Source organism: Orycteropus afer, unplaced genomic scaffold (genome assembly GCF_000298275.1).
Source record: "Orycteropus afer afer isolate SDZICR_OR568_19922 unplaced genomic scaffold, OryAfe1.0 scaffold00209, whole genome shotgun sequence".
Classification (NCBI taxonomy): domain Eukaryota; kingdom Metazoa; phylum Chordata; class Mammalia; order Tubulidentata; family Orycteropodidae; genus Orycteropus; species Orycteropus afer.
In genome coordinates, this window is record NW_006921796.1 from 4,916,458 (window position 1) to 4,940,105 (window position 23,648).

The 23,648-nt window shown below is 37.1% G+C and overlaps 1 protein-coding gene across 1 annotated transcript in view; it reads right to left on the reverse strand.

Moving 5' to 3' along the window:
• Positions 1–23,648, reverse strand: part of WASHC4 (WASH complex subunit 4) — a 103,937-nt gene that overhangs the window by 67,025 nt on the left and 13,264 nt on the right. The window contains exons 6-14 of the mRNA XM_007948241.2: positions 23,287–23,354; positions 19,600–19,682; positions 17,731–17,773; positions 17,163–17,266; positions 16,395–16,515; positions 15,097–15,220; positions 14,861–14,988; positions 13,922–14,082; positions 5,066–5,192 (exon numbers count right to left, since the gene is read on the reverse strand). Of these exons, the coding sequence (XP_007946432.1) occupies positions 5,066–5,192; positions 13,922–14,082; positions 14,861–14,988; positions 15,097–15,220; positions 16,395–16,515; positions 17,163–17,266; positions 17,731–17,773; positions 19,600–19,682; positions 23,287–23,354 (959 nt within the window). The remainder of the gene's footprint in view (positions 1–5,065; positions 5,193–13,921; positions 14,083–14,860; positions 14,989–15,096; positions 15,221–16,394; positions 16,516–17,162; positions 17,267–17,730; positions 17,774–19,599; positions 19,683–23,286; positions 23,355–23,648) is intronic.

Below are 23,648 nucleotides of genomic sequence, written 5' to 3' on the forward strand. Positions count from 1 at the left end.
GGACATATAGAAACACTAGGATAATAATGGAGATTCTCTGGTTACACAAAGGACTAAAATAAGATGAAACTAAACTCTACTATTGCAGATACATCCCAGAGGCTGGGGCACAAGCTATCTCAATATTTTCAATATTCAAATTTCAATATTCAATAATCTCAATATTCAAAAATATTCTCAATATTTTTCCTGATACATCATATGTGAGCAAGAAAGTACTCTCTTATCAGTAACAATGAGCCTGGCTGCATAGTGGTTTAAGAGCTTGGCTGCTAACCAAAAGGCTGGCAGTTCAAAGTCACCAGCCACTCTGCAGGAGAAAAAATGTGGAAGTCTGCTTCTGTAAGGATTCACAGCCTTGAAAACCTTATGGGGCAGTTCTAGTCTTTCCTTACAGGGTCGCTATATGTAAGTGGGAACCGACTTGACAGCAGAGGGTTTGGTTGGGGTTTCTTATCAGTATGGGTGGCTCACAGAAGGTGTGATATTCCAGGTGGGGTAGGAAGTGGGAGTTTCTCTGAACCAGTAGTAGCTCAGGGGTGACAAGATGTGCTAAATCAAGAGAATTAAGAAATGAGAGGGAGAGCAGCATTCTCAGAAAGGGGACAATAAGACCAAAGCTTGGGGATGCTTGCAGGAAAGAGCCACAAGTCCTACCTTGTCCCCTACAGGGTAGTTAAACTAGACTCTACCTTGAAGCAGCACTGGGAAACGGGTAACAGCAGAAATGGAGAATAGTAAAAATATACTCTAGACACGAGGAAAACAGGGAGTTCCTTTTTCTTGGGGTGGCAGGGGTTTCAGTGAGGATGAAGGTACAGATTTCTGGAGTCCTTATTACTCCATTCCCAGGTAGCTATTACCTTGTGAAGGATGTACATGAAGGATGCCTTTAATTATCTAAATTGGGAATGAGGCTGTGTTTCATCAGTGGAAAAGAAGTAATTGAGATCAACCCTTCTGTTGAGAAGTACAAAATATCGGCAAAATATTTTTAAAATCTCCTAGCAGGTTTCAAGGAGTTATCAAGTAAATAAAGAAATAAAGGGCTAAAAGATCTGGGAGAAGACAGAAATCCAGAGGAGGGAGCCTGACATCCGGGCTGCTCTGTCACAGAAGCACCTGCCCATTCCAGATGTGGATGGGACTGCAAAGCCAATCATACCCTCCCACACTGTCTCACAGGAAGGGGGATAAACACAGGAGTTCACAGCCCATAACGGAGACGCAGGGTCCTGGGAAATCACACCGAAGCTTTGGATTAAGATCCTGAAGGGCTACTTTCTAAAAGTAAAATTAACTGGAAAAACACCAGACCCCTTCACAAGGATTGAATTCCTGCTTCAAACCATCTCAATCTATGACTGGGCTGATGGTGGTCCCAGACTAGCTGTGTACCAGAAGAAAACACAAGTCCTCTCTGGAGAAAGAAAAATATGCATATCTTCAAATTACATCTATAGTTTTTTGTATAAATGGCTGGCACTCTATAATAAGTAACCAGGCATACAAAGACATAATACATATCAAAAAAACAAGATAAACAATAGATAACAGAAATATCCAGGCAATGAAATTACCAGACATAGGCTTCAAAATAACTATGCTGAATGTGTTGAAGAAAATAAAACATAACATTAAATATTTCAAAAGAGAACAGGAACTGATTAAAAAAAAAGCAGCAGCCAACTGAAAAGTTGTGAAATATAGATAGTCCCTGACTTACAATGTATTTGAGTTATGACAAATCACATTTATGACCATCTGTTATGTTTTTTTCTTTAACATCTTATTGTTAGTAATAAGTACTAACTAATGTTACAGTGGGAGCTCTGGTAGCATAGTGCCTAAGGCACTTGACTGCTAACCAGAAGGCTGGCGGTTCAAACCCACCAGCCACTCCTCGGAAGGAAGATGGGGCAATCTACTTCCGTAGTGATACTGCCTCAGAAACAAAAGGAGGGGTTGCTATGAGTCGGGTCCAACTCCACGGCACATAACAACAACACAATGTTACAGTGAGAAATTTCCTGATGTTATCATTCACAGATATTCAATGTTATGATTTATAATGATACTGATAATAAAAGGCAATAATAATGAAATTTTTTTAAAAAATGAGGTATTCTACTTAGGTCTGAACTGAATTACAACACAGTCATCAGAATGGAACCCTGTCCTAAGTCAGACACTACCTGTAATTAAAATTAAGAACTCAGTATACAGGTTTAACAGTAGATTACACATAGCTAAAGAGAGAACTGGAAGGGAGAGAGAGAGAAAATAAAGTAGAAGCAGTATTTGGGAGTTAATGGCTAACAATATTCCACAGAATTCAAGAAGCTCTATAAATCCACAGAATTCAAGAAGCTCTATAAATCCCAAGCAGCACAAACACAAAGAAAACCATAATAATATGGTTTGGTGCATCATAATCATATTGCTAAAAACAAAATAGAAATCTTATAAGCAATTATAAGCATCAGTTTCACAAGCAACAAGAACTGAAAACTGACTTCTCAACAAAAACAAAGAAGCCAGAAAATAATATAACGACACTGTTAAATGTTGAAAGAAAAAATGTCAACCTAGATTTCTACACTCAGCAAAAATGCCTTAAAAATGAAGTTGAAATGAACACATGTTCTGACAAAAACTGTGATAATTTTCAACAGAGACTCTTATCAAAGGAAATGCTAAGGGATATTTCACAAGCAAACCCACTGCAATCAAGTCAATTCCGACTCACAGCGACCCCCATGGAGTTTCCAAGGCTATAAATCTTTATAGAAGTAGATTGCCTCATCTGCCTCACAGGGAGCAGCTGATGGGTTTGAACTGTCGACCTTCTGTTTAGCAACCAAATGCCTTACCCACTACACCACCAGAGTTCCTTATTCCACAAGTAGAAGGATGAAAGTTCACAGATGCAAGGATGAAAAACAAAAGCATCAGGCTAGGTAAATACATGGGTAAATTTAAATGAATAGCTACCATAAAAACATCAACAGCAATATGTCTTGTGAAGTTCAAAATATACGCAGAATCAAAACACACAATAGTAGTACAAAAGATGAAAAAGGAAGATAAACAATAAAATATTTGTGATGGTTATGTTTGTATGTCAACTTGACTGGGCCTGGTTGAGTGGCTGGGCAGCTAGATGTAGTATTCCCCACGATGAGACTGCTAATCAACTCCATGGTGGAATATACTGGGAGCAGCTGATTAGCTGCCTTTGGGTATGTGGTCTGCTTCCTACATATAAGGAGAAGCTTTGGGAATGGTCTCTAGACTATGGCACGCTTGGACCCTGCATGTAGCCGTGTCGTTGCTCAGCAGCCTGCTATGCTCTGCCGACCTTGGGACATACAATGGACTTAAGTTAATGGCCTGCGATGTGGTTTGATAACATCAGGACTGTCCCTTTTTACTTGTCAACCTTGGGGCTTCTCAGCCTCAGCAGCTAGCAGCTGTCTCAGTGAAGACAAGCCTCTAGCTCCAGTGGGCTGGGAGCAGGAGGCAGAGCTGGACCCCAAGGTTGAGGGGCTTTCACCCAGTCCCTAGAGCCTGGCACTTTGAACTTGGACTTCTAGCCTCCCAAACTGTAAGAGAATAAACTCCTGTTTGTTTAAGCCATCCCATCTGTGGTATATTCTTGTCAGAGTGGCACTAGGTAACCAGAACAGAATTCTAAGATCTTTACCACTACCTGGGAAATGATAAACCTACAAAGGTATGTTACATTTGAGAAAGTTAAAGATGAAACTTAAAATCTCTAAAGTAACCATTAGACAAACAGTAAAGGAATATAGTATTTAAACCAATAGAGTGATGGAGAAATAAATTGATTCAAATAATCCAAAAGAGAACAAGGAAAAGAAAAATGGACATAGACATAGTATAGGTGAGACATATAAAAAGCAATTCACTTTAATTCCCAAAAGCATCAGTAAAGATATATACACAGAACAGTTCAAACCAAAAACAAAGATCAGACTAAGGGAAAATAAATGCTGCTTGTATGAGACACATATTAAATAAAAAGCCAGAAAGTTAAAAGGATCAAAGAGCTCTGACAGCATAGCGCTTAAGGCAACTGACTGCTAACCAGAAGGCTGGCAGTTCAAACCCACCAGCCACTCCTCAGAAGGAAGATGAAGCAATCTACTTCTGTAGTGATACTGCCTCGGAAACCCAAGGAGGGGTCACTATGAGTCGCGTCCGACTCGATGGCGTATAACAACAACAACAACAACAGGCACTAACCAAAGAGCTGGGTATAGCTATGATAATACACAAAAGAGGCCTAAGGCCAAAATGTTCCTACAGGGACATTTATTAAAGGGACATTTCATAATGATAAAAAAGGTTCAATTCACGAGGAAGATAAAACAATTCTAAGTGTTTATACAGACAGCAAATAGCAGCAGAAGTACAAGGACAAACTGACAAAAATAGTGGGAGATTCTAAGTCAATTACCTCAGTAATTGATAGAGTAAGCAAACAAAATGATGAATAAGCATGGCCTATTTGATACGGAGAGATCACTGCAACCAATAAACATGAAAAATACCCTCTTTCCAAGCACATATGAAATGTTCACCAAAAATGACCGCAGGCTGGGCCAGAGAGCAAGTCTCAATGAATTTCAGAACACTGACATTCATAATAATGAAAAAGTAACTAGGAAATTCCCATATATTTGGAAATTAAGAAGAACCTTTCAAAATAATACACAGATCAAAGAAGAAATCACAGTGAAAATTTTAAAATTTTTGAACTAAAAGAATGTAAACATAACACATCAAACTTATGGAATGTAGCTAAAACACCATGCTTTGAAGGAAATGTACGGCTTTAAATATGTGTATTAGAAAATCTAAAGTAATGACTCATACACAGATCCAAACATAACCAAATCAATTTCCATTTTAGTTTCAGTCTTAGTAACAAAAACATAGCCTACCCTTTCCCAATTTTTCCCAAGCATCTGTAACTTCTGTAAATTGGATCGATAAAGAAATGACTCCAGAGATATTTTAAGTAATAAGATGGAACTACCTGTATAAAAATATTACATCTACTGGTGAGGTCTTCAGCAAATTTATCCATTCTCTGCTCTTTAGATAAAATAGATTCCATTTTCATCATCCACGAGCTCACAAAGACGTAGTAAGACTGTACATCTCTAACAAAGGAAAATAGTGAGGTTACTCAGCACAAGAAAGGAAATTTACTTCTGTTTCTTCATATTGATTACAACAGAATATTTCTTTGTAGCAGCTATTTCATCTTCCTGGTTTTCAAAAAACAGTATTACATAGGCATACACAATTTATTCATTCAATAAATATTTCCTGAGTGCCTATAAGCCAGATGCTGTTTCTCAGAACTGAGAACAAAACAGGGAAATCAGCAGTAAACAAAATAGACACAATCCTTGCCCTCCTGAGTCTTCCATTCCAGAAAAGAGAGCTATACAAGAATCGATAATTAAAATCCTTAAAATGTCAGATAATGGTAAGTGCTATGGAAAAAACATAAAGCAGGGAAAAGGGATAGAAGTGGAGTGAAGCATTTTCCATAGAGTGGAGTGGAGTGTAACATTTCCCATAGAGTGGTCAAAGAAGGCTCACTGAGAAGGTGATCTGGAGCCAAGACTTAAAGAAAATGAAGGAGTAAAACCATGCAAATATCTAAGAGAGGAGAATTCTAGAGAAGTAAGTAACAAATGCAGATGTCCGAAGGCAGGAAGTGTGTCTGCCATGTTCGAGTAGTAACAGAGAAGTCAGGACTGGAGCAGAGCATGCGAGGAGGAGAACAGAAAAGATCAGAGGTGAAAGGGGAGAACAGGGGTGAGATCTGAGTAAGGCCTTGCTGGGAGCAAAGGTTTTGACTGTGAGTGAGATGGGAAAGCCACCAGAGAGTTTGAGCAGAGTGACTTGATCTAACTTTGGCTTTAAGAGTATCAATATCACTTTGGAGATGTGTTAAAAATAAATTATAAAAGGGGTAAGGGTTGAAGCAGGCAGACACTTAGGAAATGACTGTAATAATGCAGAAGAGGACGACAGCTTGAACTAGAATAGGAGCAGTGGAAGTGGCCAGAATCTGAAAATAAAGGCTAACCTTTATTGAATACTTCTTATGTGCTAGCCTCTGTTCTGAGCACTTTACACAAATTAACTCTTATCCCTCACAGTAACCTTATGAGACAGGTACTCTTATCCTCATTTTATAGAAGAAGCAATTGACACCCAGAGATGTTAATGAGCTCAAGAGTGTACAACTAGTAAGTAGCTGAGATTCCAGCACACACCATCCTGCTGCGGCTGTTGTTTGCATGGAGTCCATTCCGACTCTTAGCAATCCTACAAAACAGAGGAGAACTGTGCACCCTAGGGTTTCTTAGGCTAAGGGTGGATTCTCAGGTCTTTTCTCCATCGGTGCTGCTGGAGAGTTTGAACCTCTAACCTTTCAGATAGCAACCAAGCATTTAACCATTGTACCACCCGTGCTTCTTTTCCCATCCTGGAGAGACTAAATCAACAATAAATACAACTATCTCTACTATATAGGAGCTCTGGTAGTGCAGTGCCTAAGGCACTTGACTGCTAACCAGAAGGCTGGCGGTTCAACCCACCAGCCACTCCTCGGAAGGAAGATGGGCAATCTACTTCCGTAGTGATACTGCCTCGGAAACCCAAGGAGGGGTCGTTATGAGTCGAGTGCCACTCGATGGCGCATAACAACAACAACATGCAGGATGATTACAAGCACTGAATCATTCTGGCAATACATCTCAACTGAGAACACCTCAGTTAAGACAAGAAGCTGAATTGAAGGTATACCTTTATTTTTTCTTTTAAAAAATGAATGTGCAAAAAATAGACAATTCCTCTTGTAAAATCTGATGTTACTAACCCTTGCTAAAAAACTCTTTAGTTAGATAGGTTAGAGAAATGTCCCACTACTGCCAGTCAGAATCATGCAGAAGACAGCTTTCCAGGGCAAGGGGCAGAAAACACCCATTCAATCAAGATTAGCATTCCATCCTGAGTTGCTGGCTGGCCATACTGCCAGGCAATCTATCAATTTTAAGAACTCAGTCAGTGTGAACAGAGATTATCCCAAAACCTTGTATAATAAATGTGTGTTGAGGAGGTGAACCCGAGCATCAAATCTGAGGAAAAATGGTTCACTCTCCGAGCAGTCTACACAACCCTGTCTGCTGCAGGGCTCTAGAGTAGGACTGACACGGGTCTGAATCCCATCTGTGTGATCTTGCAAATTTCTTTATTTCTCTAAACCTCATTTCCCTTATCTAAAAATGGGATCAGAAAGTAGAACATAGTATTAGTTAACAGCTCAGCCTGACAGGTAACTGTCCGCTCTGTCACCTACAAATTGTTTAAACTTGGGCAAATTTACTTTTTATGTACTTCAAGTTTCTCATCTATAAATTGATGATAATAGCCCTATTTACCTAATGAGATTTTCTGAAAAGTAAATAATACAGTGAAGCTCTTAGAAAAACTATTAGAGCTTTTAACAGTTTACACTGAGCAAACGGTAAACATTAGTTATAATCTTTAGTATTTCCCGTAAGAAGATTGTTATAGGCTTTACATGAGACATGTTTAAAGTGTTAAGTAAAGTGACTGCTACATATTTAAGAGCTCAATGATGTTGTTGTTGCTGTTAGATGCTATCAAGTCATCTCTGACTCATAGCGACCCTATGCAGAGCAGAATGAAACACTGCCCGGCCTTGTGCCAGCCTCATGATCCTTGCTATACCTGAGCCCATCGCTGCAGCCACTGTGTATATCCATCTTGTGGAGAACCTTCTTCTTCACTGACCCTCCACTTTACCAAGCATGATATCTTTCTCCAGGGAATGGTTCCTTCTGACAACATGACCAAAGTAGGTGAGACCAAGTCTGGCCAGTCTCGCTTCCAAGGAACATTCCAGCTGCACTTCTTCCAGAACAGACTTGTTAGTCCTTTTAGCAGACCATGGTACTCTTAGCATTCTACTCCAACCACAACTCAAAAGCATCAACTCTTCTTCTGTCTTCCTGGTTCACTGTCCAGGTCTCACATGCATAAGAGGTGAATGAAAATACTATGGCTTGGGTTAGGCACATCTTAGTCTTCAAGGAGACATCTTTGCTCTTCAACACTTGAAAGAGGTCTTTTGTGCAGATTTGCTCAATGCAATATGTCATCTGGTGTCTTGACTGCTGCTTCCATTGGTGTTGACTGTAGGACCAAGTAATATGAAATCCTTGACAACTTCAATCTTTTCTCCACCCACTGTGAAGCTGTTTATTGGGCCAGTTGTGAAGATTTTTGTTTTCTTTATATTGAGGTGTAATCCATACTGCAGATTATAGTCTTTAACCTTCATCAGTAAGTGCTTCAAGTCATCCTCACTTTTAGCAAGCACAGTTGTGTCATCTGCGTATCACACATTATTAATGAGTCTTCCTCCAATCCTGATGCCACATTCTTCATATAATCCAGCTTCTTGGATTATCTGCTCAGCATACAAGTTGAATAAGTATGGTGAAAGGATACAACCTTGATGCACTCCCTTCTTGATTTTGAAACATGCAGTATCCCCCTGTTCTGTTCGAATGACAGCCTCCTGATCTATGTACAGGTTCCTCATGAGTACAATCAAGTATTTTGGAATTCTCATTCTTCTCAGTGTTATCCATATTTGTTTATGATCCACAGAATCAAATGCTTTTGCATAGTCAGTAAAACGTAAGTAAACATCTTTCATGTATTCTTTGCTTTGAGCCAAGATCCATCTGACATCAGTAATGATAGCGCTCATTCCATGTCCTCTTCGAATCCAGCATGCATTTCTGGAAGCTCTCTGTCAATATACTGCTGCAACCATTTTTTAATTATCTTCAGCAAGATTTTACTTGCAGATGATATTAATGATATTGTTTGATAATTTCCACACTTTTTGATCACCTTTCTTTGGAATGGGTACAAACATGGATCTCTTCCAGTCAGTTGGCCAGGCAGCTATTTTCCAAATCTCTTGGCATAATCAAGTGAGTGCCTCCAGCAGGGCATCTGTTTGTTGAAACATCTCAATGGGTAGCCCATCAATTCCTGGAGCCTTTTTCTTTGCCAATTCTTTCAGTACAGCTTTGACTTCTTCCTTCAATACCATTGGTTCTTGGTCATATGCCACCTCCTGAAATGGACAAACATCGACCAATTCTTTACAGTGACTCTGTGTATTCCTTCCATCTTCTTTGATGCTTCCTGCATCATTAAATATTTTGCTCATAGAATCTTTCAATATTTCAACTCGAGGCTTAAATTTTTTCCTCAGTTCTTTAAGCTGGAGAAATGCTGAGCATGTTCTTCCTTTTTAGTTTTCTAACTCCATTAATTCTAGCTTTGTCTGCTTGAGCTGCTCTTTGAAATCATCTGTTCAGCTCTTTTATCTTGTCATTTCTTCCATTTGTTTTAGCTACGCTCTGCTCAAGGGCAAGTTTTAGAGTCTCTTCTGACATCTATTTTGGTCTTTTCTTCCTTTCTTGTCTTTTTAATGACCTCTTGCTTTCTTCATGGATGATGTTCTTGATGTCATCCCACAATTCCTCTGGTTTTGAGTCACTGGTGTTCAATGCATCAAATCTATTCTTTAAATGGTCTCTAAATTCAGGAGGGCCCTAGGGGATGGCCTCGGGCCTAAGGCAGTCACCTGCCAAGCACAAGGCTGGCAGTTCAAACCCACCAGCCACTCCCTGCCAAGTAGACCGTCTCTTTCTAGAAGCTCTGGCAGTGTAGCGCCTAAAGCACTTGACTGCTACCCAGAAGGCTGGTGGTTCAAACCCAGCCACTCCTGGGAAGGAAGATGGAGCAATCTACTTCTGTAGTGATACTGCCTCGGAAACCCAAGGAGGGGTCGCTGTAAGTCAGGTCCGACTCAACAGCATATAACAACAACAACAAATTCAAGAGGGATGATATCAAGGTCATATTTTGGCTCTCGTGGACTTGTTTTACCTTCAACTTCAACTTGAACATGCATAGGAGCAGCTGATGATCTGTTCCACAATCAGCTTCTGGTCTTGTTTTGGCTGAAGATACTGAACTTCTCCATTGCCTCTTGCCACAGATGTAGTCAATCTGATTAGTGTGTATTCCATCTGGTGAAGTCCATGTGTATAGTTGTGGCTTATATTGTTGAAAAAACATTTGCAATGAATAAGTCATTGGTCTTGCAAAATTCTGTCATGCAACCTCCAGTGTTCTTTCTATCTCCAAGGCCACATTTTCCAACTACCAGTAACTCTTCTTTCTTTCCAACTTTTGCATTCCAGTCACCAGTGATAATCAACACATCTTGATTGCACGTTCAATCAATTTCAGACTGCAGAAGTTGGTAGAAATCTTCAATTCCCTTATCTTTGGCTTTGGTGGTTGGTGTGTAAATTTGAATAATAGTAGTATTAACTGGTCTTCCTTATAGGCATATGGATATTATCCTATCACTGACAGCAGTTTACTTCAGGACAGATCTTGAAACACTCTTTGTGACAATGAATGCCACACTATTCCTCTTTGTCATTCCCAGAATAGTAGATCATATGGTTGTCTGACTCAAAATGGCCAAAACCAGTCCATTTCAGCTCACTAATGCCTAGGATATTGATCTTTATGTGTTCCATTTCATTTTTGACAACTTCCAATTTTCCTAGATTCATACTTCATACATTCCATGTTCCAATTATTAACAGATGTTTGCAACTGTTTCTACTCATTTTGAACAGTGACATATCAGCCAGTGGAGGTCCCGAAAGCTTTACTCTGTCCATATCATTAAGGTCGTCTGTACTCTTGAGAAGTCTGTTCTTCCCCAGTCAAATTCTGAGTGCCTTCGGACCTGATGGGCTCATCTTCCAGCACTGTATCAGACAATGCTTCAGAACTATTCATAAAGTTTTCCAGTAATATATCAGACCATGTTTCACTGCTAGTCATAAGGTTTTCACTGACCAACTGTTTGAGAAGTAGATGGCCTCTTCCTTCTTCTGAGTCTGTCTTAGCCCAGAAACTCTGCTGAAATCTGTCCACCATAGGCAACCCTGCTGACATTTTGTTGGCATAGCCTCCAGCCTCATAGCAACATGCAAACCACCACAGGACAACAAACTGACAGACAAGTTCATCTCCATTACTACTCCCTCTGCACCTGCCTACTTTGGGCAACAGCCTTAATATAGAGCCACACCCAAGCAAAAAGCAGCCTCCAAGCCTCAGGCCTGCCTTCTTCAGGCCCTGGCCTTAATATAGAGCCACACCCAAGCAAAAAGCAGCCACCTAATCCCAGGCCTGCCTACTTCAGGACCCGACCTTAAAATAGAGCCGCCACTAAGCAAAAAGCAGCCCCCAGCCCCAGGCCTGCCTACCTTGGCCCTGGCCTTAAAATAGAGCCACCCCCATGGGAAAAGCAGCCTCCAAGCCCCAGGCCCACCTACCTCAGGCCCTGGCCTTAATATAGAGCCATATCCAAGTGAAAAGCAGCCTCCAAGGCCCAGACCTTCCTTCTTAAGGCCATGGCCTTAATATAGAACCACCACCAAGTGAAAAGCAGCCTCCAAGCCTCAGCCTGCCTACCTCAGGCCTGACCTGAATACAGAGCCACCCCCAAGCAAAAAGCAACCTCCAAGCCCTGGGCCTTCATGTAAGCATGATGTTAGCAATTATTATTATTATTATTATTATTATTATTATTATTATTACTCCCTAACATCTTCACCTTTGGTTCTAGTTCAGCCTCCTGGAGCCATAAAGATCAAATTTCTTCCCTTTTCAACTTAAATGGCCCTCAGATATTTCAAAAAGCCTGTCACCTCATTTCTCAGAATTCTTTTTTAAAGGCCAAACTATTTACAAACTCTTCAATGAGTCTTCAAAAGGCATGGCTCTTGGACCATCTGACATCTTAATCGCCTTCGTCTGACACTGCATTATGTGGCCATCTTAACATGTGGCACCAGCCCACATCAGCTATTATCTAACCAGTGAGGTTTCAACAGGACTACCAATTCCCACGGCCTACATATAACTACTGGTTTCCCTAAGCTGGGTACAAAAGTTATTAATGTAATCTAAATATGTACTGGCAATTTCAGCAAATACATCTCACTGAGAAAGAATATTGAGCTTCTGGTAACTAAAATACATTTTTTTTTTTTTTACTTACTGCTACTAAACCTGATCCTTGTCTCTTCATCTTATTGTTGTTGTTATGAGCCATCGAGTCGGATCCAACTCATAGCAACCCCTCCTTGGGTTTCTGAAGCAGGATCACTACAGAAGTAGATTGCCCAATCTTCCTTCCAAAGAGTGGCTGGTAGGTCTGAACCGCCAACCTTCTGGTTAGCAGTCAAGTACTTTAGGCACTGTGCCACCAGAGCTCCTCTTCATCTTATATTCTTGAATTTGCCTCTTATTCTAAATCTAAACATCTATCATTATTCCTCATCCACTCTGGTTTAGGATATAATAGAGCCCTCTGAGATCTCTGCCATTAGTAGTCCTGCCTGAATTGGGTTACAGTTTTCCACTGACTTTAATCACAGGACATGGGCACACTAAGAGGTACCCTAGGGGATCTCCTATATGACAGACAGGCTTCTCCTTCCTCCATTGTGGAGTTGTTGTTGTTGTTGTTGTTGTTAGGCGCTGTAGCGTTCCAACTCACTGTAACCCCACATATATATATATACACACAACAGAACAAAACATGCTCTGGTCCTGTGCCATCTCATAATCCTTGCTATGCTGGAGCCCATTGTCACAGCCACCGTGTCAATCGATCTTATTGAGGGTCTTCCCCTTTCTTGCTGACATTCTGCTCCACTAAGCATGATATCCTTCTCCAGAGATTGGCCCTTTCTGACAATAAGACCAAAGTATGAGAGACACAGTCTGGTCACTCTCACTTCTAAGGAGCATTACAACTACATTTTCTCTAAGACAGCTCTGTTCGTTCTCCTAGTAGTCCATGGTACATTCAATACATTCAGTATATTGTAGAGCAGTGGCTCAATTTCTTGTTGATAGTCAGGATCAAGAGAAGGTGGGAAAGTATCCCTATTATACCTTTAACCATGTCATAGATGAAAACTCTGACCAGCACAGGCCAGTGGCAGAGTCTACTTAAAATCTTCATTCTGTTCAACATGTGACTTTAGCAGAATACTCAAGAATATGCATTAAGTTTAACTCTTAAAGGTGGGTGATGGGAACAGGCAGTTAATACTACTTTACTATTTTGTGTATGTTTGAAATCTTACATATTATAAGTTAAACAAATATCAGAAGAAACAAAGAGTTAAAAGTGTTCTTTTGGGAAACAAGACTGACATACAGAGAAGAATTAGACATTTTTCACTTTAAGCCTTTAGTATTTTTTGATCTTTTAAATATGTATATATATTACTTTGACAAATATAAAAATAAAGAGAAAACAAAGAAGCATATCAAGTTAAAGTTAACTCCTCCAAATTATCATGAACACACTATTCTAATGTCTCAACTGTGACTGATCAGGCTTGACTTTATTACTTCATTCAGACAAAAACTACTTAACACAGCTGATAAAAAGTACCTATATGTAGATATACATATAACCATAAAGTATAATTTGCCTACATCTTAAATTGAGTTTAAGCCTAAACCTTTTTTAAAAAAAAAAAAGTTTCCTGGAAAATAAATCTCTTGTGGATTGCCAAGCCCTCTTCTACGATAATGAGTAAGTATATTCAATCTTACAATGCAAAATCTTTTCATATACTTAGAAAGAGTCAGTATATGATTTGACAATATAAAATATCTTAAAGTTTTCATTACAGTTGGTTATAAAACCTACTTGGTAAGTGATTGAGCTTTTTGCTGCAGGAAAGTATCTCTATGTATTTTAATGGCTTGAAGACTTTTTCTGTCTAGAAGTTTGGCAGCTGCTGGTATTTTCTGGATCAGAAAATTATCAGGAAACCAAATAATATTAGCAGTTAGAGTGATGGCTGGCACCTGAATTAGTAAAAGTAAGGAAGAGAAATCATTAAGTATAGGCTGAACAATGAGCTGTTCGATAACATATAATAGGAGACAGAGCTCACTGCAGGAAAAGGCAACCACTAAATATACTCATTAACACATTATGAGATAAACATTTTATTGTGGCACAAAGTTAAGGCATTTGATATCTAGTGTTGAGCATAAGAGTTCTTTTATTCCACCTAAATATTAAACAAAACACAAACTCATTAATTTTGTTAGTAAAAACATATAAAGGCAAATAAAAACTTCTATCCTCATGAGCCTTACTGTCATTCTACATTAGTGAAAAAATAAAAGTAACTCAATTTGGCTGTATTCTCATGGTCACATGTGACTCTATTCTCCACACAAAACAAATTTTCAATTTTGAAGTCAGGAGGATATCATAGAAAGATACCAAGTTGTAGAGAAAAGATTATTTTAAATCTATTTTCTATTTCAGTAATTGGAATGAGGAAGGCAAGAGGAAGACAAGAAAAAAGAAAAGGAAAAATATAGTATCAGTAGCAGAAATAGAAAGTTAACATACATGAAAAAAACTGAAAAATATACATCAAATGTTTATAAGAAGTGGAGTTCAGAGGTAATTTCATTCGTTAGGCTATTTATCTCTAGAACACTTGGAATTTTTTATATTAACATTATTGTTACTTTTTAAAACAGGACTAAAACATATTTTAAAATATATCTTTTTATCCAAAATATTTGTATCTACTCAGGTTGGAAAAATAAAGTTCTAAGTTCTTACCTTCTTACAAATGTCCAACAAAGACTTATAAAACTTTTTATCAACAGTACGAAAAATTTGAAAGTGCAGCACAAAGAGTCCACAAATTCCAATATATTTGTCTCTTTGGTCAATTTCAGAAGGCTCTCCTTATAAAATCACAGTATGAGAGAAAAGCAGAAAAAATATAATTAAATTCTCCTGTCAAGAAAATGTAAACTTTATAAATGAAAACCAAAAAATGCATTTTACATTACCAAGTTTGGCTTCTACATTTGCAAAAATTGAGCGAATACTATGTGCAAATTCTTCAGCAAAAGTGCTATTTTTTGATACAGACACTCCTCCATTTAGAGAATCAAACTGCTGTTCTATACAGGCCTGGGCAGGAAACATCAAAGAGACATCAAGATCCTCAATAATAAGCTACTAAACAGACTTAAATACAGTGTGATAAATGTTTACAATCATCATTTTAATTTTACTAAAACTGAAGCTTAAAAGTTTTTAACCATAGTCTAATCTAATAATAAATCCTTTTCAATGGAAAATGCATATGTACTTAGATACCTGTGAATCCTAGTTATGTAAAAGTGATAAAACTGAACCAAAACTCTGCAATGTGTGAAGAAACGTACACAGTAATGCTCAGCAGAGACATCTCATTAAGCACTGGAAAACATGGTTTTTTATTTTACTTTGTACTTTGAACAGTAGTTTATGTTTTTGTGGGTTTACAATTACTTTCCCAGCATTTCATTATAGCATAAGTGGAAATGTCTCCCAGAAAAAGAATCAATGACAAAAAAATTTATCTTCTGAATCTGACAAACTTAGTTAAATGGACATAAACAGGAATCAGGGTTGATCTGCTAACATTGTGATCATGTTAAACATAAACAAAAGGTAATCTTGAAACGGATTTAAAATGGAACATAATATAATTTCTGGTAGAAACTACCTGAAGCAACACTGCCCTACAGAACTTTCTGTGATGATGGAAATATTCTACATCTGTCCTGTCCAACACAATAGCCAGCCACCAACAGCTTGTAACTATTAAACACTTGAAAAAAAAATGTGGATACTGTGACTGAGGAAGATAATTTTTAATCAAATTTAATTTCAATTAATTTAAATAGTAATAGTCATACGTAGTTAGAAGCTACCATACTGGACCATGTAGACTCAAATTATATTCCATGAACCTATGAAGAATTAACAGTCTTCAATGGTAGCCTTATAAACTTAAATATAGAGAGTAATACCATGTAGAAAACTTAACCGACTATTTGAACAGCTTCAGAGATCTTTGAATAGTTTTAATTGATGGGAAAAAGAAAAAACATCTCAACCCAAATACAACTAGCACAATTATTATTTTTGTTTGCTGTTTGTAATGAAATAATTATTTTAGTACACTAGCAATGCTTCAAGTCAAAGCACTTTTTAAAGCAAAACATACTCAATAGTACTTATAAAAGTATCCCACTATTATTTGGAGCTGAGTCAACTAAAAACGCCATTTGTTATTTTATGATACAGCTTGGTTTACCTGGAATATCATTCCATCAAGTAACTGCCCTTCTAACTTCAGTAAGAACTTTTCAAATGGCTTTAGTTTTTCTTCCTGAATCCCAAATTTTGAAGGATTATGATGCACAGATTTCAGCAATCTTATGGCAGAATAAAAGAAAAAGCTTAGATTGGCCTAATGATCTCTTAAATCAAAAATTTTAAATTTCTCTAGAAATCAAAACTTTTAATTTACATCCCTGGTTTGGCTCTACACATTTGAAAATATGAGCAAAAACAATCCTGATATATTTAATTTCCTTACCATTACCATGTCTTTTTACACCATCTTAAATTCAGATGTCTAGTGCTCTGTACATACCAGATATTTGGCAAATACTTATGAATTGAATAAAATTAAATATTTTCACTTCAGCAAGTCTTAGAGTACTTAATACAATGAACCTAAGCTGCGAAAAAAACTACCACATGGATAGAGTGTGAGACAAAAATTAATCTGCATCCTAATGAAGATGGCAAAGGGCCAGACATGTCGTTATGTTATATGTAAGGCTGCCACAAGCTGGAGCCCAACGGACAGCAACTGACAACAAGGGCATATCGTACTCTCACACACCCATCTGAAGTGAAGGAGTGATTCCTGTCTCCATAAACACATTTGATGTGTGCCGCCTCTAAATACAGATCTCCAGGTCATTTAAAGGATCTGCAGTATTTATATTTGTTTACTTTATGCAAATACATTAAGTATAAGAAGATAATATTTTTAAAAATTTAATTGACTCACCTTTTGTACATAGTCCAGTGGTCCTTCAATGTGGTATGGTTATCAATAATTTCATCCAGGGTGAGCAGAACTGTTAGCAGTTCTCCCAAGTGCTCATACATAGTCTGTCAAAAAACCTTAAATGATTATCATTTAATCACTAGTTAGAAGTTAAGCTTTGTGTGGATTCTTAAAGTAAAATACATTTGAACTAATTGATTAAATTAATTGGAAATCAGTTTAGTAAGCTACAGGTTTGATCCCCAGATGAGACTATTAGCCTTAAACAGAGAAATACTTTGCCCAATATTCCATCTTTGCCTCCTTGCAATTTGTTTCACTATCCAAAGAGCCCATCTGGAGAAGCCACACTGGGGCCCTAGTAGGAAGAAGTAAGAACCTCACTGATAGTGGGTGAGAAATGCCTAATCTTCTCATAGATGAGAGAGAACAAATACCACCCCCAAAATAAATCCTTTAATTGTTGTACTCCCAATCAAAACATATTAAAATAAAAAGTTACATATACAAACTCCAAAGTAAAATACCATAAATAATTGTTTTACTGGTCAAGTTAAATTACTTTTACCTGAAAATGAACTCCAGTTGTCTCTATAATTTTGGGTGCAATCCTGTAATAAAATAACACCCAAGTAAAAAAAAAAAAAAAAAATTGCCATAGTTCATTTTATCTCAAGGAATACACATAGTAGCAGAAATTCTTAGAAGTTTTATGTGTTTCTCTTTATTAAGGACTTAATCACTAAAATTTAAAAGATCCAAGAAATTACTATCATATTGCACTTTCCCAAGAAGGGAACTAACTTGTACATATCAAATGTGGAATATTCTTGCTTATAACCCACTCATGGGCAGGGATATGACAATATATGTCCCATAAATAACCTTAGCCATTTAAGTCTAAAGGATCTATCTGGGGGCAGAGGTAGAGAAATAACAAAACTGGCATGCCCATCTTCCTAAACTATCAGAATTTCTCTACTGTCAATTAGAGTCCTTGTTACCCATGTGGGAACTAGTCCCTTCTTTGGGCAGACTGACTTCTGAATTCTCATTCCTACTAAGAAACAAATGCATATACAATGTATATACTAGAACTGTACCAAAGTCAAAAACACAGGATAATTCAATTTTACTTCCTAGAGAATTTGCTTAACATTAAATAATTCAAGATGATAACTGTATATCCAAACACATATAGATATTTTACAAGATAAAATGCATTTTTTAAAAGATGAAACACAATATCAAATAAATTTCGTCCTTCCATGGGAGAGAGTCCTCTCAGAATTACAAACCAGCTGCTGGGGAGGGAGGAACTATGCTCTCCTGCTCCCCTGCTCTCCTGCCACAAGGGGAACTTCAGTGAAAGGAGGTAACATAAAGGAAACACCTCACTTAAGGGAAAACCATGGCAATGAGAAACAACTGACATACTCTTCCTTTCATAAAGAGAGTTAACATGAAGCATGGTACAGTAAGAACAACGAATGGGCTGGTGACCAGAACAGCACCTAAACTGCTATGGCATCTTGGCAAATAATTTCTCTGGGCCTCAGTTATCTCTTCTGATGACTGAGAATTCCCAATCAAACACCTAAACTAGTTATTGTAATGATATAATTAAATAGTAAATGTGGAACAACTGTCAAGGGTAAACCATTAATCAAATGTAAGATACTATTTTGGAGTAGTGAAAATAGCAAGGGCTCTATGAAAAGTGGATCATCTTTCTTGATTTAAGGCAATGGTTCCCAAAGTTGGATGATCATTAAAATTAATGAGGAATTTTTTTAATGTATATTCCCAAGATCTGCTCCCCAAGATTCTATATTTTTTTAAAAATTCCCATGGGACTTAATAAGTCAGGGAACCATTAATTTAAAGGAGGGAGGAAAAAGGAGAGAGAACATGATACATGTACTAATTCCAGATAAGCCTTTTCTAAATAATCAGAGTTCTTTTTGTAAGATTAGTCTGTCAACATTCTCATTCAGAGAGATAATGGGTTGATCCAATGTGGTTGTTGTTGTTGTTGTTGTTATGTGCCGTCGAGTCGGCCCCGACTCATAGCGACCCCTCCTTGGGTTTCCGAGGCAGTATCACTACGGAAGTAGGATTGCCCAACCTTCCTTCCGAGGAGTGGCTGGTGGGTTTGAACCGCCAGCCGTCTGGTTAGCAGGCAAGTGTCTTAGCCACTATGCTACCAGATTCAATGTGGTAGGGACTGCATATTATTAACTTATGTAGTATATACTATAAGGTAGTGTTTGAAATATCATGAGTGTTCAAAGAATGCTGAAAATGTAAATGAATGAATGAATAAGTTAGTGAATGAGCAAAGAAGTGAAAAACTATTTCAGGTAATTAGCTAGTTTCAGAAAAACATTCCCTGCATCTCTATCATACAAGTAAAAATATTTCTAAAATCCATTACTTGTTACTGATATAGAGAGCGGCCAACTGATGGACTACATTCATCACCACTTCATAGCACCTCGTAACAAAACAAGACAGTTCCTGAAATGACAAGTGAGTATATGTTAGAATACTGCTTTTTAAATGTCACCATTTCTAACTGCATTTTATGGTAAGAGTTCTAACTTTTAAAAATAATTTTCTAGTATAATCTCCCTAACCAGCACCCAACTTCAAACATTCCTCCAGCAATCAATACTTAAGGCTTACCTCGTACATCCCAATGTGATTTCTACCTCTTTACCACCACAGCATTTCATTCATGCTTCTATTTTTAAGCCTTATGTTTTACTTGCTAATATAAACCCAAATGACAGGGACTGTCTCATTCCTTCTTTGAATATCCACTGCCTAGGTTGGAGGCCATCTCACAACTGCTTCTGAATAAATATCTGTCCTGCTAAATGAATGAACGAATATATATATATGAATGAATGAAGAAGCTCAAAAGCTGCCAATTTAAAAAGTCTCATGATGATGAGAAGGGACCTCCAGAAGTCACTCTGAAATACCTTCAAATGTTTAATACCTTTAACCATATCCACAAACAGGCCTGGCATGGACTAAGTACAATATCAATTATGTTTGCAACCAAATAACTCGTAACGCTCATCTGCCACGCTGCAGACCTTTTGAAAATGTGTTTAAAGATCTGTTTTACTTTTAACTCTATAGAAACAGTTTGTATTTAATATATTTAAAGGTTGAAGAAATCTATAGCCGTTCTAAATGTTACGCTGTATGAGGGCAGGGATTTCTGTACTGGTTTTGGGCACAGCTATATCTCCAGCACCGAAAGTAGACCCTAACGTTTATCAGGCTCACAAAAAGATCTGCTCCATGTTTAAAAGTCAAATTTTATGCAGTTGTCAATGAGAAACAAAAACAAAATTAAATTTTAAAGTTTATAAAAATGAGAATAAATAATGCATTTCAGTTGTATTTAGAAGTCTTAGTTTTACACTTCTTATTAAATTTCTAAAACATTTGCATTTCTTCCTTTCAATTACCATGAAATTTTCATTCCTTCCTCTAAATCAGTTCAACTCAAGTAAACAGAGCTTAATTTTAAATATTTATGAAGTCTCTTTCAAAGTATTTTGTCTATATATTTATAGGTCTGTTAGCATTCAAAAGTATCAAAATTAAAAAATAAAAAAAAAAAAAAAGAACAACAATCAATCAGTAGTTCTTAAGTCAATTCCAACACATGGCAAGTCCACATGTGTCAGAGTAGAGTTTGAATGACGGAACCACATGGAAACAGACTGCCAGACCTTTCTTCCAATGTGCCTCTAGAAGAAGTCTTCAAACATTTTGATTAGCATGTTAACCATTTCACCACCAAAGGACTCTATTCATTTTTCAAGTATATTATTTAAGTATAAACATCAACATACATATATACTTGTAAAATAGATCAATTTCCTATTTAGGTTCTGACCATAATATAAGAGACATCACTGGCAATTTGCAATACATTAAAGGGAGAGTTACTGGTCTTTGACAATAAAATCAATTAGCCAAAATATATTCCTCTTCACATTTTGGCTTCGGTGATATGGGTTTGTTGTTTGCTCATACCTTAAAAAGAAGGACTCTCCTTTTTGGGTAGGTACAAGCAAATTTAACATTTAAGATATTCTCCCATTCAGGAGTCCAAGAATTCTTGGGTGTTCCCATGAGAAGGCTGCTAATTTCTTCAGATATAGCAGAATAAGTTTGCTGATCCAGTTCATCTGGATTTTTAACATATGCTGCTACTAACAAGTTATACTCCACAGTCAAATTTCCATTACAATGAATATAAATGTTAAATATAAATGTTTAATGCTACCTCTCACTAGGATATAATAGCGTTCAGCTATTGCTAGTAGAAATATTTTTCTTATCTAAGTAAGAACATCTTATTTTAAAACTTTCTGAGTCTATTCTTCATTTAATAAAATGAATCAAAGTAAGAACTCACTTATATAAAACAGATCAAAGTCTATTAGTTACCAGAGGTGGGAGGAAAGGAGAAAGCGGAAGGCATTGCTTGGGATGTACTAAACTTCTGTTAAGGGGGTTGGGAACTGTGGAACGTTATAGCAGTGATGGGAGCTCTGGTAGCACAGTGCTTAAGGCCTCTGACTGCTAACCAGAAGGCTGGCGTTCAAACCCACCAGCCACTCCTCAGAAGGAAGATTGGGCAATCTGCTTCTGTAGTGATACTGCCTCAGAAACCCAAGAATGGGTCGCTATGAGTCGGATCCAACTGGACAGCACTGAGTTTGGTTTTGGTTTTACAGTGGTGATGGCTGGGCAATATGTGACACATAATGCCACTGAACTGTACATGTAAAAGATGTTGAAATGGTAAATTTTCATTACACATATGGTTATGACAAAACTAGGGGAAAAAAAATTTAAATCAGAACCAGATGTCAAAATTCTTTTAATAAGCAAAAGCAAATGTGAAAAGGAAAATATCTGACATTGTGACATACCGAGAAATCTAACTTAAAATGAGAACGGTCCATTTTAAGTACATGAAATGGAAACCAACATTCTGTAGTAATATGAGCTTATGTGAATATACATGTTGAATATACTTTGAACTCTATTAAAGACTAACAATGCTACTTTATTTTTAAGATAATAAATATCTATAAGGCAAAACTACCATAAACAAAGTCAAAAGATAATGGACAAACTGGACAAAAGATATTTGCAAATCATATAAAGAGTTAATTTCCTGACTATGTAAAGAATTTCTAGAAATCAATAAAAGACCAACAATCCCCCAAAAATGGCCAAAGAATATAGTTAACCAAACACAGAAACACTAATGAAACACACATGTGAAAAGATGTTTAACTTCACTCATAACAGAAATAAAAATTTAAAAAAATCCTGAGATATTGAAATATTATTGCTGAATTTTTTAAGTCACAGAAAACAATCATACATTATATCTTTAAAAATAAAATTAAACAAGGCAGACAACAGTGATAGATGGCAGTCTGACATGCTATCACACCACTTCTGTGAGCTCAAATGACAGAAAGCTCAAGTAGAGAATCTCTCAGGGAAGGAAAATTATGAATATTTTTTTCCTTATCTCCAATTTTTCTTTTTCCATTTATATGCACATTGCTTTTGTAATGGAGAGGGAGAAATCAAAGTTATTTTACTCTTTTGGTAACTAAACCAAAAGATCTAGAAGAACTAAAATTGCAGTGACAAAGAACATAACTAAACTGATATGTTTGCTCAGAAGCACCAAGTGATGCTGCTTTTAACCACCTCAACATCGCTCATGTGACAGCTTAATCATCTCCATTAACAGGTCTCCTGGAAATAAATTCTTTCCCACCTGCTACAAAGGTTAAATTATTTAAAAAGGCATAGTGAGAAACTGTCCATAAATGAAATTATACACGAAACTTTTTTTCACATCTGTTTCCCTAAAAATGCTATGGAAATGTTTCAGAAGTCACTAATCTAAACTATAGGTCAATGCTGCTTAAGTGTCCTGTCCTCAGAGTACAAACCCCAGCATCTGAGGGTTTCAGAGATCTTTTTTAATATGTGTAAAGAACTCAAAGTTGTTTTTTGTTTTTTTAAAAAAAACAAAACTTAATACAAAATAAAAATCAGTTACCTGTAAGAATGAAATGAATCTCCCCATTTGAATTTGGCAATCGCCTTCCACCATGCTGGACTCTGTAGCTTTAAAAAACAATATGAGGAATCACATTTCAGTGTTTCACATTAAACTCAATCCACACCAAAGGGAAAAATGCATCTGTGTAGTACCATAAGATACAATATTTGAATACAAAAGGAAATGAGACAATAAACAATTATACAATCAGAAGTAAACATGTTTCACTACGTAACGAATTCAATGAAAATTCTCATCTAGCTTCAGTACTTAGTAACTTTTTAAAATATTGCAAAAAAAAAAAAAAGTAAATTTGCTGCTGCTTCATCACTCAGGTTTTTTTTCATCTGTTTACCAAA